Source organism: Vanellus vanellus, assembly GCF_965231255.1.
Source record: "Vanellus vanellus genome assembly, chromosome: 20".
NCBI classification, from domain to species: Eukaryota; Metazoa; Chordata; class Aves; order Charadriiformes; family Charadriidae; genus Vanellus; species Vanellus vanellus.
In genome coordinates, this window is record NC_138925.1 from 5,187,233 (window position 1) to 5,200,808 (window position 13,576).

The window sequence follows — 13,576 nt, forward strand, 5'->3', positions numbered from 1 at the left end:
ATACACTTTTGGCCACAGAATCTCCAATGCATGGCATGACCCGCTGATGAGCGAGCTGAATCAAAATTACCTTCTTGAGCTGGAGTGTTCCTAGATGTGCCTACTGGAATAGTGGAACAAAACCCTTTTACCTCTCCCTTGAGAGGTCAGAACCTCAGGATGGAATTCCTGTACGTTCCCCAGGATCACAGCTAGCCCTATATCAGTGCTCAAGGTAAGTCAAGAAAGTATAGCACAGCAGTCTGAAACATAGTAAAAGAAAACAAACACCTTCCCCCTCCAACAACCTCCCCGAAAACCTAACTAAGAAAGAGGAGTTCACTTCTCAGAAAGGAAATTCATTCTGCTTTCCTTTCACGGGGCGAGAACCAAAACTTTGGCCACAAGGAGAACTTGGATTGTAGGTCAAGAACTAACACCACCCAGCTGATCTCCAAGAAGCCCATTATTACACCCCACCGACCTGGAGCAGAGTCCACTTGATCCATCCTCCAGAAAAGATTAATTCTGAAGTTAAAACTAACTAGGGGGTTTTAGCTGATGAAAATTGTAGCAGGGAAATTTAGGAGACCTTCAACAGTTATTCCAAAAGGAAGTGAAAGTCTCCTGCTGTTCCCTAGAGAACACTGCAAGCGCTAGGTCTAGAAAGTCTTTTGTAGAGGATGCTTTCCCCCTGAGCAGACGGGATGTCCTCTGAGTGTCAGAGATACGGAATGCATGCATAAAGAAGGCCTTTGGAGCAGTCTATCCTAACACACCAATGACAACCGTAAATCTCTTCCAAGAGAGGTGAGAACTGTCGCTACAGGAACTCAGAAGTCGGGGCTAAAAGCAGAAAGAGGAGATACTGCCCTCCCGCGGTGATCCCCTGAAAGCGCCCCAGGGAACAACCACGCTTTTGTTTCCACTTGCCGCTCTCCATCTGTCAAGTATGAGGCTAAGCATCTAAAACTTTAGGGATTACATCTAATATTTCAGCGATGTTGTTTATTTTTCCTCACATCAGCACAAGTTCTGTCTCCTCGGCAGAGGAGCGAGTGTTAATGTTCTGGGAAAGAGTTAAAGCCAAGCTCTCTTCACCTGCAACCCCACAGCAACAGTTTAAAGGCAGATACTTCTAGCCAGCCCCTCTTGGTTTGTTCCCCGTCTTTTTCCAGCTCACCCTTAGCCCGTTGGACCATGGAAACTCAAAAACTTGCACCGAGTCCAAAATCAGTCTGCCCAGATAGATTTGTCCAATATCAGCTTTCAACAGTGTTTAAATTAGAGGCTGGATCCAGAAAGCCTGAGGAGCTATTGCAGTTCCTGGCTGGGTAATGTCTACATAGAAGAATTTATCTTTCCCTGGCATTAGAACTTTGCCCTGAGGGAACCAATGACTACTGCCAAGTCACAAATTGAATGAAAAACCTGCAGCAGTCTAGACAGACAACAACAGACAGTGGGACAGACACCAAAAGGTCAGTTTGAATGGGAAAACAATTGTTATAAGAAAAAATAAACTTTTTTTTTTCTTTTTAGTCGTGCATAATCACTCAATTTTTTTGATTTTTTTTTTCTTTCTCTTTTTGTTTGGCCACATGCTACTAGTATGATTCTCAGTACAAGTGAAAAGAAACAAGGTAGGGTTCGAATACCTAGAAAATGTGCTGAAGGAGTTGGGAAGGTAGGGGGTGTTAAGCCACAGGATTACATACAAGAGAAACTGCAAGAATCACAAAGAGAAAATGAGAGGTAACACTTGATCTATCAGAAGGTGAGTTAGGGGGAACAGATGAGAACATTACATGGATTCAGTACTTCAGCTGGCCCGTGCGTCTTCGAGCCAGTTTTGACCTGCACAAGAAAAGTAAAAAAGTATTTGTTGAATTCTGGAAGTTTATTTTTCTTCCCTCCCCACAGTTTGTCCACCTTTTTTTTTTTTTAAAAATCCTCTTGTATAGTCCCAGTTTACTCCATACGTTTAGCAAGTCAAATGTATCACAGGCTGTAATGAGAAAGACTTTTCACTCTTCTGCTGTGCTCCTTTAAAGGAAGGCAGGATCTTTAAGGACTGCACTGTTAAGAAATTAATTGATGCTGTACAGTAATAGCTTCGTTTTTCCTTTTTTTTTTTTTTTTACTGAAAGGAAGAGCTACTATAGCGTAGTAAGATCTCTCCAGCAAGCAGGGGATGTCTGTCACCTGTGTTAATGAGAAGGCTTCTCGAGAAGTTCAAAAAAGAGAAGGAAATGAGAATTTTTGCATTAGCTCACAGTTAAGAGAATGAAAAGGCAGTCCAGACCCGCCTGCACAGAGGCAGTAAGCTTTATAAATTTGTAAAACAGCAATACAAGGAAACCATTTTGTGGCCTCCAAGTGTAATAATGCATGAAGCATGCCACACGCATTCAATATATCTGTTGGAATATATCTGTTAAGAATATCACAAGCCAAAGCAACAGCCTTGCATTTCCTGAAATACGGGGCTTGTTTCGTTATTATTTTTTGTTGTTGTTGCCCACCCTCCTCCCTCCTTCAGTTCACCCACCTTGTCAAATTCTTCAGAACAAGATTAAATTCTGTGACAAATTATCTGCCCTTGCTTATGACTATCTCTCTATCTTTACCTTTGCAGCACTGTCTGCCCACGAACTGCCTCTTACCGTATTGTGCCAGCAAGAAGTGGATTGAAGGCATATAACCAGTCGTTCATGTCTTTGTCATTGATGGCCTGGAGCAGGACCCCACGATGCTTTGTGCATACACCAAATGTGTTGGGTGTCTGGAATATAAAGGACAATTTAAAATACTGAAGTCTACAAGCACAGAAGCTGATGCACACTTCCTCTCTGAGGAATAGTTTGCTATGTCACATTCCTAAAAACCACAAGCCCTAAGGTCTTTCATTTAAGTTTCACTGGCCATTTCCAGGATATTATTAGTCAGTCAAATGGGACATCTTCTACAAAATACAGTTTTAAGTCATGAGTGTGGACTTCAACAGCTGCTGAGTAAAGTTAATTTGATTCCTTGCAGGATGTTTGTGTCTGTTGTTTTGGGTTTGTTTGGTTTTTTGTTTGTTTGGTGTTTTTTTTTTTTACACAAACAAACACACAACCCCTAAACACCACATGAACTAAACTACAAAAACCAAACACACATGGTGATGGTACCAACACACGCTCATAAAAGCAAATACAATGCCTAACAGCAGTCAGTTTCAGTCTCTTGTACAACTGTGTCCAAAACATAAGAAACCCTGAAGAAACTGGGAAATTTGTGGGCAGAATCATTAGATGCCAGACATTCTCCAAAACACAGATGCATTCTCCTCAGATCAGAGATGACACACAGGTTGGTATGGATGCACTACTATCTGCAATGTTCCTGCTATATAAGTAAATAAACAATAGCTCTCAGACTGACCTTTACCATTGCCTGTTGATCCTCACTGTATTCCACCTGAGCTGTGGATAAGTTTATGATTCCTCTTTCTACAGGATCTTTGTCACTGTTGTAAATAAAAACATAGGGACGGCGAACCACCACAAAGTGCTTGGCCCAGGAGCTGGAGAGGGGCTCCTTGAAGTGGAGGTATCCTTTCTTTGAGACCACAGAGCTGGAAAAAAAAAACAAACCAAAACAAACCCACAGATAAACAGGAATACATTTTCCCCCAAATAAGGCATCTACTGAGTATCCCTATTAACTGCAAAACACTGTATAAGACACTTGGTCTTTAATATGTTTTGTCTGCAACAGTATTATGAAAGAGTTCTATAGCAAGCTGAATTTTGTCTTCAAGAACTATGCAAAAGTCTGAGAGAAACAGGGACCCACAAAGATCTCTAAATCAGTGAACTTCAGCCACGGTTTTGATGATAACAGACCAAGTCACTGGAAATCCTGTTCATTAAGCAGATGCAGAGAATGCTGCGGAGACCAAATACCAACACAGCCTTCATCAATCCTGCCTTCATCATACAGGACTCTGCAGTTCTGCTATCACCCGTTTAATCTACCTTCCTCAAACGGGGCAAAGAAACTACCAAGTCTCAGAAAGCCCTTGTGACAGCTCTCAGGAAGCCCTGATCACACAACAATAGAAAACTTACCCTGGTCTGATTTCCTCAATATCAGGAACGAGGTTTAGGAATTCGTTCTTTCCAGCTCTGGCAAGATAGGAAGTTTCTACTGTAGGTATTAGCTGGAACTGTTCCACCTCATGACAGGGACTGGAGGCACGAGAATTTGCTTCTGGTGTCCTTTAAAAAAAAAAAAAAAAAAAAAAAAAAAAAAAAAGCAGAGAAAGAAAATTAAATCACAACAAACCAATTGAACATGACAACTGAATTTAAAGTGCATTTACAGCCTCGCCTGTCTTACAAGTTTCATCCTCCAGTCCAGATTTTCTGTATGACATTGGGATCCTTTTGTACAATATCAAATTGCATTTCCCTTAAAATCTGTGGAATAGAACTTATAATAACTGCTAGTAAGTTGGTTGGCCACTACTTCTCCCTCATTTCTCTTGCCAAACACAGTCACAACACAGACGTGTCTTAATGTGGTTTGATGTAAAATGTACTACTTCATCGGCACTCCTCCTCTCAGGGATGTTAAACTGGGAAGGTACAAACTACTTGTCTCCCACTAAGCAGTTAGTCCCTATGTCATCAAAAATATCTTCTACAGATACAGCAGAGAAAGATAAACAGAGATTACTGGCCAAACTGGGTTGTTGTTAGTAGGTTTTTTCAACAGATGTCTGAAAAAAAAAACTTGTGGACTCTACACACTGAAGCTGGGCTGGTGACTGGAATGACAAGCATCTGACTGTTCTTTCAGCACAAAGAAAAAAAAGAAAACACTTCGAAAGAACAAAATGGGGAAAAATAATTGTGCAGAGTGATTGGAGGTGAGGGGGCTGTAAAGAGAAATACCTGAAAGTAGGGAAAAGGAAGAAAGAGGAAGAAAAAAAATAATCAGAAAACATAGCGAAGAGATTGTGAAGCACCGAGAAGTAATGTTTTTCTATTAATACCCTGTACTTACTTCTGATCAATTGAATTGCATCTTGAATCCACCAGAGAAGGGCAGGTAGATGAAGGTGTGAGGGTAGCACTGCTGAAACTCGACACTGATGGGTCCCGCCCAATTGGAGAAATATCTGACAACTGTAAGGACAAATATAGGCAAAATATTACAAAGGAGTTCTTTTTTGTAGCCAGTGTTCAGTCCTGGCTAGAACACAGCATTCAGCATGCCTAACACTCAGGTAATAGAAAGGTATTTCTATTACCTATTTCCCTACTCAGTAGACAAAAAAGAAAATTTGTCTCTCCATAGTATCAACAGATTCCACAAAATACAAATATATTGCTATTGTACTACAAATATAGTGTATTGTATTGCATGAAATATTTACCTTACAATCACTGATGCTGTTGTACACCTGGTTAAATTCCCGATTGAAAGTGTGAGTAAGAAGCTGCAGACACTAAGGCAAGAGGGAAACAAACGATAAACAGAAAAGAATTTTACATTTAGATTTTCAGAGGAATTTGAACACAAGATGCAATTTTCCAAGACACACTTGGCAGCTCATGAAAGAATAACCAAATTCTAAACTGCTGTAAAAAATCCCAGAAAAAGGGAATAAAATTAGAAAGTTTTGGTTACTACTAATGAAAGGGACTGAGGTACCGACGTAGCACAAACGTAGCCACCAGCAGTGGCTGGTGAGAACGGATTATTTCACTATAGAGCATATTAAAATGAAGTTCGCACAGTACTGGATATTCACCATGCTATCCGAGAAGCTCATCGTTAATCTTTAATCATCTTTGGCACCTCCGTTTAGACCCATGATGCTTTTCTCATGTCATACCTTGGTGGCCAGCTCTTTCTCCCGATCCACCAGGCTCTCTATATCCGCTGAGTCATAGCCACTGCTCTCACTGGGCGTCACAGCGCTCTCAAACGTTGTAGTCGAAATCTGTGAGGAAATGCTGGTGGAGGTACTGAGGGTTCCGCTGCTCAGACTGGGAGACAACGAGTCACTCAGGGACTTGGGGATGCTGTCACCAAGCTTTTCACGAAGCAGAAGGAAATGTCGGGTTTTTTCCACCTAGTAAGAAAGAAATCGGTATCATCTGCTCCCGGATGTTGCCTGTTCTACCGGCACTGAATTCTTATGCATTCTTTTAAGATTCACACCAGTAAACATTGTCCCCAGGGAGGAAAGTTTACAATGGCACTAGAAGTTGAATCTGCCTTTGTTGAAGACACCGAGATTGGGAGCTGAAGATTCTACTCGGCAGCCAGCCACACACTTTGTCTTCTCTGTTGGAGAATTTATTTAAATCTTGACTTTGAGAACAAACTCCCATTTGGGAACCCGTTCAGCTCCAAAGGTCTCACAGTGAGTAGACTAAAGGCAAATTCAGAGGTACAGTTGTGCTTTTCCTTTCACCTCCCCGACCTCTTTGCTCACCTCATGAAGCAGCTCCAGCTTCTCCAATTCCCATTGATGCTCGAGAATGAGGCTGTCACCCCTGGGCCTCCAACCCGCCAGGTTCTCTTCTCCTCGCACATATGCCACAGATGTATCCAGGACTTTCCTCCTCCTCCTCTGCATTCCTGAGCAGTAAAAACCAACATACAACATGTTAAAAACATAGCCAGAGGAATGCCACTAAGAAACACTTATCAATTAGCAATCTGAATAATCAACACTTCTGCTTTTTGGCTGGAAACACACAAGGCAATGATTTCAGTAACAGCAATCACACAGCCCAAAGAGATTTGATTTAGTCCAGCTTTCTTCTTTCATTCAGGCAGTTTCTATTGACCACAATATAATGCAAACTCCTGTTCAGTCTAATTCAACACAAGAACTTCAACAGCTAGGTCTTAGAGGAAAAATATACTGACACTACGTGAACTACAGTCCTTCCAAGTTATCAAGTTTGCATCAGATATCAGCAGTATCTTCAAAAGACCAAGAGAAAACACTACTGCTGCAAAATCAAGCCTCAGCTGTGTTAGTTATGAGCCATGTATTATGGTCCCTAAGTCTATGACTGCGGTATGTGCCCAGTTTCCTGATACAACCATGTCAGAAAATGGAAGGTTTCCAGCGAATCCTTGTTTCACCAACGGTAAACAGACCCAAGTGGAAAGTAAAAGCCTGCACAAGTTTTTTTATGGAATAGCAATGTTCCATTGCTCCTACGAAACACAGAAACTGCTTCCTATCAGGACAGAAGTGTTTATGCCGTTCTGCCTGTGAAATTTTCTGCAATATTTCAGTTTACAGCATCTTTATTGCTTGAACACCCAGTCACTGCTTACCTGGACTTCCTGTGTCTGCCATTTTGCATAAACTTAGTTCATAGATCCCAGTTACTCGATTGCTGTTCACAAGAAACCAGAGGGAAAAAAATCCCTATTATTTTCAGAAATACAGTACGCTAGCTTTAGTTAAGTGGTCCCCAAATTAGAAGCTTAAGTATAGTTGTAAGTTACAACTACATCTGAATTCTAATCTTGACATAAAACAGCCAGGACAGACTGCAAGATCTCTAAAAATGGCTTTTCCCCTATGTCTCCCCCCAACCCCCCATTAGACTCAGAGAGCAGTTGCTGTAGTAAATTCCAGGTGAGGATCAGGGTCATCCATGTGCAATCTTGCAAAATGGATCTCTCTTCCCAGCTGTTCAGTCAGAAGGCTGGAAAAGGGGTCAGTAAAGAGAGAAGCCACCAGAGTTTCACTGAAATAAATGCAAGAAAGAATATTCAAAACCAGACTGGAGAACTGTAACTAGGAAGAGTTTCAAGGAAGGAATAAAGAAAACTAAGCTACGTTCTCCCCATGCCCTCTAAGAGAAAAAACACACGCTGACATAAAACATCAGTACCAAAATTGGTAAATGGACTTACGAATCTGGAGATTTTGAGTAGCCACTGCCAAAGAGATTACGTAGTGATCGTGGCGGGGAGATCTTGGCATCTCGTGAGTAAAAGACCATACATACATCCTTTGTTATAACGGCAGGCTGGATGCAGTGGTCAAGCTAAGAGAAAAAAAGAGTAATGAATTAGTGGTTGCAGACAACTATGCCAAGTTACACTGCTTCTCTCTTTCAGTGGGACACCTTTTTGAAATTAGTTCTTGTGTGGGTCTTTGGTGAGGGGTTTTCATATCTGTTTCTGTGAAAGAGAACTGCCAAATTTCTTGATGCATCTTGTGGGTGAAATAATTGGACTACACAAAACAACAGTGTCTCGCACGCAAGGCCAAGAGCTAGGCTGGTGTTTGTAACATGAGTAGTACTTACATATCAACGTTCACTTATTTCAATGGATTTTCAGATACAAAGATAGACAAAATGAGGCACAGAAAGGTTAAGGAGATAACCAGTTTCACTTCACATTTGTTGCAATAATACCTTGACATTAAGATGTTAACTGTGAATAAATTTTTCCACCCCGTTCTCAGAAAATGATCAAAGACTTGCACTGGCTTCAGGATTCGAATCACCTAGGCCATTAAATATTTAGCTTGGGTACTCATTGTCTGTTGTCTCAAATAGTTACACTTCAGTCACAAGCAAAAAGGAAAGCACAGGTCTCTAACCTCCAGGTAAGCAGAAAGGGTCATATATATCTTCTCTCCATATGGTGTCACTCGATTGAGGAGAAGGGAGTTATGCAAGGAACTATCCCAAACTGCTTCAAACCGATAGAAAGTCCTGGAAAATAAGTACAGTAAAAAGCTCAATAGTAAGAGTTCCTCTGCATCCCTCTCATCGGTCAGTGTAAAGAAACTCTTCCTTGACATCATCCACTATGACTCTCAGTGGCTTACGTAACAAATACTTGAAACAAAATCCACCTCTTCTTTCCCAAGATTGATTACTACTACCTCAAATAGTGTGGCATAAGAGAGCATTGCCTATTATGTAAAAGACCCATCTAAAAGAGAAACGAGGGAACACAGAAGAGAACAAAAGCTGTCCTAACACTACAGGGAAGTCAGCACTAAAGAACAGTATTTCTAAACAGAGAGAATTCCTCTCTATTGCTTCAGATGCAATTCAGCCCAGCTGGACCTCCAAAGTGCACAGGAAGATTCTTTTTTATAAGCCACATTTTAGGACTAACATATAGCAAAAGAGAACCCTCTAATACTTCGTCTTAGAAAACCAGCAGCTTCAGACAACGATTCCGCATGATTGATAGGTACGGATAAGTCCTATATTCAAGTGATAAAGATTTCTTTCTATGTCCCTACTAACTTCCAGTAAAAATCTGCAGATCTAACACAAACTTTTGTAAAAAGTTTCTTCAATTTGGTACATGGAAAGAAAGGAGCTGAAGGCTCCCACAGTTCTATTCCAGCAATCAGGAAAGATCATCTGTTCAAGAAAAAAAGTGAGAAAGCATCATACACAGGACAGCTAAATCATCAGACCTAGAGTCACCATTACACTCTCTCCTCTCTAACAGGGGCTTGGGGAAACGAGCTTTCTCCTTTCTCACAGGTAGAGACTGATTTCATGTGGCTCCTTTGGAAAGAAGTCCTACGCCCTTATTCAGGAATACGGCGTGCTTTTCTACACTGATAAGGAAAAAGAAGGTATTAATTCTTCATCACCTCCATACAATTTACCTCCCAAATCCCCTTGCCATTGAGATTTTCCATCTCATTTTGAGTCCAAATAATGTGGTACTAAAAGCAAGAAAGTGCTTCATTTTTTTAAACAAGTTAGATCACTAGAGAGCTTCTGTACTAATGCCCAAGGCCATCTCAGAAAAAATAGAAAATTAAACCAAATTACAAAAAGCAGGGCGGGGGTTGAAGAAAGAAATAATAAAAACCAAATGAAAACAAACCCAAACATGAAGCAGCCTAAGAGCAGGCATATCAGAACACAGAATTCTGATCTCAAATTGCATTCCCAAGAATTCCCTTTTCCTGATAAAAATTACAGAATTCTGAGCTAATACACTGAGACACCATGAACTGTGCAGTCAAGTAATATAATTTGAGAATATCGCTAAATACTGCTTGCATTTGAAGTAGCATACTGAAGAAAAGTACTTCTAAATATCTTGCTTCTATTAAAAATGCTACAGAGAAACATACTCTAAATGCTAAGTAATTGGTTAACTTTAAAAGCACCTTAATGTAATAATCCTTACTTGAGTTAGATTACGGAAACAACATGGGTTGTCCTCTAATCCTTTACAAATCTGTGTTGAGTCCCTATGTTTTAATCTTTGTCATGTCTTAGTTATGAGAGCAATTTTTGACACTTTTAGTAAGCTCCACATCTACTGTCTGGCTGGAAGAAAAAGTAGCAAAACCTGGTTCTTCACAGATGGGAAAGGCCGTGAATCAGCTCTGCACCATTTGCCAAACATGACTTCTCATGAAGAGAGAACACAGTTGTAAAATGTACATCAGTGCAGAATTAAATGCCCCTCTCACAAAATGATGATTTTTAGATGAACACCAAGTTGAAGTCAAGTATAGCTTCGAGACAGTCGCTCTAGTGGATTCTGTCTAGCCAGGAAGTTAAATATACAGTCTTGCCTGTCCAAACCAGAACTTGCTAGAATAGCTATAGAGGGAGACAAAAAACAGAAGCGAGCAAACTTCTTTCAGCAGAGTCAACAGTGCACGGAGGAAAATGGTGCCTTTAACCTGTTTGTCCTGTTTTCCGTAGTTTGCTTGTTCTGTGCTCCAATGTATAGTTAGAACTGATTTTTAAGTGGATTTTAGCACTAGTGAAAGGTGGTGAATTGACAGCATTGAAGACTTAAAGGCCTTGTCTTTTTCAAAGAGGCAGAACACAGAAAGCAGAGTGCAAATCGCCCCAGACTGTGCAGCCAGCACGCCTGGCGGTGATCCAACCTGGAAGGTGGAAAAAGAATCCAGTCTGAGCAGCTACTACGCGTCTCGCTTCTCTGCCAACTGGTAAACTAAGAAGTAGCAACCACATGGTTAAATTTTAGATGCAAATCCAACCTAAGAACAGAGGTTGAATGCCAGTCACATGGCCGCCACTGCTTTTTGTTCAGTGCAATTCTGAGCTGGAATTTCAAGTAACCTCATCATTCAGTCCTTCACTTAGTACTTCAAACAGGGCAAGCATTGCACAGTCAGAGACAGTAAGAAATTCCAAATTTAGTTCTTTGATACAGAACAAAGGAAGAAAATAGCAAGGACTACAAACAGGGACTATATTCTGATGGCACATTTTGAGAATCAGGAAGACTGAACAAAGGAAGCTCTCTCTTACATGTGAAGGAAAATTTAACTTCACAAGTCCCCCACTGAATTGTACCTGAATAAACCTGTGACACAAAGGAGGAGGAGGAGGAGGAGGAGGAAGAGGAGGTATACTACTTCTGGATGAGCTAAGAGTAAAAGCTAAAAGGGGAGTGGCAGCAATACAAATGAGACATAAAGCGTTCTATTTTCAAGAATCTTTATGTACAAAGGAAGCAAACAGAAAATACCTAGGCATATCCTTATCAAGAAAGAGCCTGTAAAAACATAGAAAGAGCTTCAGTTAGTGCAGCCAAAAGCAGAACAGAAACAGCTGAGAGGAACAGAACAAGTGGAATTAAAAAAAAAAAAAAAAAACCAAAAAAACAAGCAGCCACACCAACCAGAAAACAAGTCTGCAGACAATGAGCAAACGTAAGACATCTCTCTTACTAGGGCTTCAATCCCACTCCACCATCCTGCCATGCGCTCACCGCACAACTTAAACCTTGGCATTTTGGTAAGAGACAGTCAACAGCTTCACTTCACTCACGCTCATCGTTTATCAAAGTGGCCCACCTAATAGAAAACTACAGAGCTATATAGGAATTTCTTGAAATTGCTAGAGAACAGAAAGTATTGGGCTTTCCAACCACAAATCCAATAGTATCAGACTGGAAACTTGCAACAGTCCAATTCAAATACACTACAAGTAAAATACCCACTTCTCAGTGGGAGGCAAAGAATAACTGCTGAAAAAACCCGTCACCGTGTTTATGACAGACACTAGGTGGCAGGAAGACATTCAGCTGGTAGGAGCAGTGTCCTGAATCCACCTTTCATATCGCAGTGCTATTTCAAAGTCCAGGCCTCTAATGGAGAAGGAAGAAGCCATTTCAGTGCCTAGAAGGATACTGCCTCCAGCATACAGCAGCTGCACCAGGGATGGGCTCCTAAACAACCCCCTCCCCTCCGGAAACACTCATTCAGAGATAAATTTCAGAGATATTCCTGCTTTGCACCAGCTAAACAGAGCCACGGCGCGGTCAAGTGACTTGGCTGATGTCAGAGTAGGGAGAGGCTGTGCCGGCAGTGCAGCATTCTGCTTCGCTGCCCTTTGTTGCAGACACTGAAGGAAAACAATGTGGAGTCTGACTGATCTTTGCAGCAATGCACCCTAATGAGGAGACACATGCAGCCAGAAAGCTCTCAGACCGGGGCTCTGCTGTTGCCCAAACAACTGCAGGTACATGGAACAGACACCTCCTTATTAGAACTGGAGTCAATTTGTGATACATCTGTATAAATCCACAAATTATGAAGTTTAATTTACAAAGCATGGCTCTTGCTTAAATTGTCACATGCTTGTTCCAGGAATAATATAGGCATGTACACACTTATAAATATATCCCCTGAGATCACTGTTGTACTTCAACGCTGTGTTCTAGCAACAAACCTTGATGTTAGTTTAAGACTTCTGGGTTAAATTCTGAGACCCCCTTAAGCTGTTCCTTTCCATCCCCCCTTTACAGTGCTTACAAATGGAAAGTAACTCAAATGCATTATCAAGAAATCCTCCATGTAGACCACTGGACTTCAGCTTTAGAAAGAATTTATGGTTCATTGTTACTTCATTCTCTAACTGCATGCCCTGGGCCCACAGAATTCTACATTTTATTATTAGCAACATACCCAACTTTCCAAAACATCTTGCCAATACCTCAGCGGTCAAAGAAATTTTAGATTCCTGGTAGAGTGCTCACTTTATTCACTTACCTATTGGAGCTGTGAGAAGACTTCAGGTATTTTGCAGAGATAATATTCAAAGACAGAATAGCATCCACAGCAGCTTCATCTACCTCTGCTTTATTTCTTATACGTCCTGAAAAGGGTAGGAGAGGGAATCAATTAAAACTAAACCTGAACCACAGAAGGAATTTGTTTTCCCAAATATCATTTCAGACTAAGTGATTAACAAGTTGCACAAAACTCAAGTTTTTCCTCTGGATCTTTTTCAAAATCCTCCTCTCGCAGCCAATACTCAAAGACAACAGAATCTGATACAAAGAGAAATTACCATTAGTACTTTTTCTTCTTTACATAGCAACATGCAAAGCAATATACTCACCAACAACCAGCTCTCGCACATCTTTCCAGTGCAACTCGCTCCCCTTCTCATGGATAATGGTGACTGTGATTCTACGCTGGATTCCCTGGTAGAGTTCAAAAACAAAACACTGGTGAAGTATTCACACACACACTAACATCATCTATTTTGTACTTATACTGCAAACAAGATCATTTAAATTAGTC

The 13,576-nt window shown here is 40.9% G+C and overlaps 1 protein-coding gene across 1 annotated transcript in view; it reads right to left on the reverse strand.

The window, feature by feature from the left end:
- Positions 1-207: 207 nt before the first annotated feature.
- The window catches only part of KIF1B (kinesin family member 1B), a 94,549-nt gene continuing 81,180 nt past the window's right edge, over positions 208-13,576 (reverse strand). The window contains exons 36-48 of the mRNA XM_082493366.1: positions 13,392-13,476; positions 13,040-13,145; positions 8,624-8,738; positions 7,927-8,060; positions 7,339-7,400; positions 6,479-6,624; positions 5,873-6,112; positions 5,411-5,482; positions 5,038-5,159; positions 4,098-4,247; positions 3,409-3,601; positions 2,646-2,764; positions 208-1,836 (exon numbers count right to left, since the gene is read on the reverse strand). Of these exons, the coding sequence (XP_082349492.1) occupies positions 1,794-1,836; positions 2,646-2,764; positions 3,409-3,601; positions 4,098-4,247; positions 5,038-5,159; positions 5,411-5,482; positions 5,873-6,112; positions 6,479-6,624; positions 7,339-7,400; positions 7,927-8,060; positions 8,624-8,738; positions 13,040-13,145; positions 13,392-13,476 (1,587 nt within the window). The 3' untranslated portion in view covers positions 208-1,793. The remainder of the gene's footprint in view (positions 1,837-2,645; positions 2,765-3,408; positions 3,602-4,097; positions 4,248-5,037; positions 5,160-5,410; positions 5,483-5,872; positions 6,113-6,478; positions 6,625-7,338; positions 7,401-7,926; positions 8,061-8,623; positions 8,739-13,039; positions 13,146-13,391; positions 13,477-13,576) is intronic.